Source organism: Lolium rigidum, chromosome 3, assembly GCF_022539505.1.
Source record: "Lolium rigidum isolate FL_2022 chromosome 3, APGP_CSIRO_Lrig_0.1, whole genome shotgun sequence".
Lineage (NCBI taxonomy): Eukaryota > Viridiplantae > Streptophyta > Magnoliopsida > Poales > Poaceae > Lolium > Lolium rigidum.
The window spans coordinates 121,500,906-121,504,272 of NC_061510.1; the positions used below are offsets into that span (position 1 = coordinate 121,500,906).

General features: G+C 42.6%; 1 protein-coding gene across 1 annotated transcript; it reads left to right on the forward strand.

Moving 5' to 3' along the window:
* Nucleotides 1–342: 342 nt before the first annotated feature.
* Nucleotides 343–3,018, forward strand: LOC124698122. Its single transcript, XM_047230644.1, has 3 exons — nt 343–793; nt 2,772–2,841; nt 2,944–3,018. The coding sequence occupies exons 1-3, from the start codon at nt 425–427 to the stop codon at nt 2,994–2,996; spliced, it is 492 nt and encodes a 163-aa protein (XP_047086600.1). The 5' UTR covers nt 343–424; the 3' UTR covers nt 2,997–3,018.
* Nucleotides 3,019–3,367: the final 349 nt, after the last annotated feature.

The window sequence follows — 3,367 nt, forward strand, 5'->3', positions numbered from 1 at the left end:
GCTCTATAATGGATCTGTCCGCGGGACGCAGTCCATATGCGGTCCGCCGTTGGACCTCGTTTTCAGCCGTGGCAGACATCGACGTACGTCAGCCTAACAACTAAATATATTATTATGCTCACCCTAAAAAAAACTAAATATATATGCTCCATGTCTTTTCTTAGTAGATGCTCAAAGTCTTTAGTATTCAACAGGAGACGTTGCGTACGGGACGGTTTACGTGTGCATATACAATTACAATTGTACACGTCGTATTCTAAACCTATTCGGAAAAGAAGCCGTCTATACTTTTTCCCTGGCGACACCAACCTTCCCACCTCCAGCAAACCGATCCGAGTACGCCTCTCTTTGCACAAAAGCCCTCGCTTGACTTCTAATATCCGCTTCCGCTCCCCTCTCTCCTCCCCTGAAACCCCACCCTTGCATGGGAAAGCGATTCCCGGCCGCCGCCCTAGCCGCCGCTTTCCGCCCCTACTCCCGCTCCGGTCCCGGTTCCGCCGCCGCAACCGCCGCCGGCAAGGCATCTAGGCCGCCCACCTCCCCGCTGGATACTCCCAGGAACGCCGGCGCCGGCGCCGGGGCCAGCTCCGGCCGCGCCGAGGTGCGGGAGGTGGCGGCGGCGTGCGGGATGCAGGAGGACGAACGGGTGCCCCTCTCGGAGATGGTGCTGGACTGCACGCGGCGCTGGTTCCAGGACGCGCTCAAGGAGGCGCGCGCCGGCGACGCCGCCATGCAGGTGCTCGTCGGCCAGATGTACCGCAGCGGATACGGCGTCAACAAGAACGAGCAGAAGGTGAGCCCTCCCTTCCTTCGCTTTCGGCCCGGATTTGTGTGGAATCTGGAGTTGAAAGGAGCTGCCTTTACGAAGGGATTAGTTCTGAATAGTTGACCTTCACGGTTCATTACTCTTGATGTATCAGTCTGTTCAGATTACTGGATAGAAACCTAGAATTGGATGTGCCACTGTTACTACAGTTGTGCTAAATCATGTTCTGTATCATAATTCTCATGTAACACCCAGAACTTATTCTGCAAACTTGTACGAGTATATATTTAGGTGGGTCCTGAGCCAAACAGATTGCTTTCCCCCGCTTGGATTCCTCATAATCTCCTTTTTTTCCCACTCTAAAAGTTGCAATAATTTTTGAAGAAAAATCATGAATACTCCCTCTATCCCGGTTTATAGGTCTTGCGCGTATTTCTAGACTGTTAATTTGAACAATGTAATATGAGGTATATATTACGAAAGATGTATCATTAGAAACTTTAGATGTTATATATTTTCTAATGGTTTAACTTTTGTGTTATATAATTTATATTATATTGGTCAAATTGACAATCTAGGGATACCCGCAGGACCTATAAACTGGAACAGAGTGAGAAATTACAATGCTATAACATAAAAACTTACAAAAATTGGTGCTAACATATGTCTGTACGAAACAAACAAATTGGTATAGCCTTGTAAATATGTTCTAGCATTTGTAAATCTTCAAGATTTTGTTTCAAATACTATCACAACCTTTTGGACCGGGAAGGGAGAGGGAACAAGTAGGTGAAGATAAGCATTTATCGGTCTTGAGCTTGTTTGCTTTCTTACTGGACTGCAGTTACAATGCTTATCAATAGAGAAATCGGGTTAATTGAACTTGCGCAGCTGCTCACTGACGTACTTAAACTTGGAAGCACAATCAGGATGCTGTAGATACTATCTAATCACAAGGTTCTAAAACTTGGTAGGAAGTACTCACTAGGTCACCATACCTTGTAGCAAGTTAATCGGCTCTGTAACTGGTTTTCCTGTATAAATCTGGATACATTTTAATTTTACACCTCTCAGTTCCTGCCATGGTTTAACTTTCACTCTCAACTTCAATACCATTTAATTTACCACCCTTGGCTGTGAAAACTGTAACAAAACCCCCTCAGCGGTTTTTTTGAGGACTGTTTTGTAACTTTAGCTGCTACGTAACTTAAATTATTCTAGTTAGCATTTGTGAGGCTTAGGAGAGGAGGGCATGTGATTGTTTGGTGGTGGCTGACTACAAAGTACAGGTTTTTTGATATTTACTTATTCACAAATTACGAACCATGTAACCACCTTGTTAACAGACCATTGCATGATTATCTTGAGCATGTGCCAGGTTAACCCTGTTAAACTGGTCGATTAGTCTCTGGCGCTGCATCCTTGTAACCTGTGAGGGGACCTCTTATGAGTAGTGGCTGAGTAGACGTCTTTTTATAACATTGGACATACACTGTTCATAAAGCTTCTGGTGCAATTTTCTTCTCATGGTTAAGATACTGAATAACTGAAAGAAACACTGTCTGCGACTATTTGCTTGTCCTCTTAATAGGCATGTTCAGGTTTTTTGCATGTATATTCTAGGGTTATAAGTGCAAAAAATTACAGATATTATTATCATATAGTAAATGGAAACACATTATATGATTTCCCATGACCCTTCAATTGGGAACTGAATTCCGTGCCCCAAACAGAATAACAGTTGCTAGGGTAAACTGAAGTTTGGGCATATTTTTGAATGGGCCAAGTTGTTACGTACTTTAGCCTGACTGTTTTACAAACAACACGTAATGGGTTTGCAGTTCAGTTGATGGAAGACATGAGATATTATGGAAAGGACGTAGTTAGTGGAAAGCCAGTCATTTAGCACCCTTGCATGAGTTTTTGTCACCTATTTCTATTGAATTTCATGCATCCTTTTATTTCTGTTGGATTGCTTATAACTAAGAAAATTTGCATTGTGTAGTCTCGACTTTGGATGGAGAAAGCATCGAGATATCGATCTACAGTCTGGAAAGTTAGCAATAAACGTCCAGGTTAGCTGTCTGTGCCTACACTTCAAGGGTCCTTCTGTTACTTGCTCATGCAGAAGATCTAGGTGTACTTTTGTTTTCTGAACCTAACATGTTTTCTTTTAGGATATAATGCTAGTGACTCAGACACAGATGATGCTAATGAAGCAGGCAAATAATGGATATTTCCGAGCTAATGTATTACTGGGTGGGTAAGTTTTGTTTCCTTATGTGCCAGTATAATCCAGAACTGGCTTTTTTATAGCAGCATTATTATTTGAGTTAATGGAGAAAATAATTTACCAGTTTATCAGTATCTGAATATCCATATTTCTAGCGAACTACTCCCTTCGTCCCACCATATAAGAAGCTTACCGAAACCTCTTATATTGTGGGACGGAGGGAGTTGCATATTAGGCTGTACAACGATGATAGGATTTCAAGAGTGATCAATAGCTTTTTCTTGACCCTTTCTATGTATAATGTATCCTATACGAGCAAATCATGTTTATGGCCTCAGTTACGTAACTTTTCCTTATTATGAGAAAGG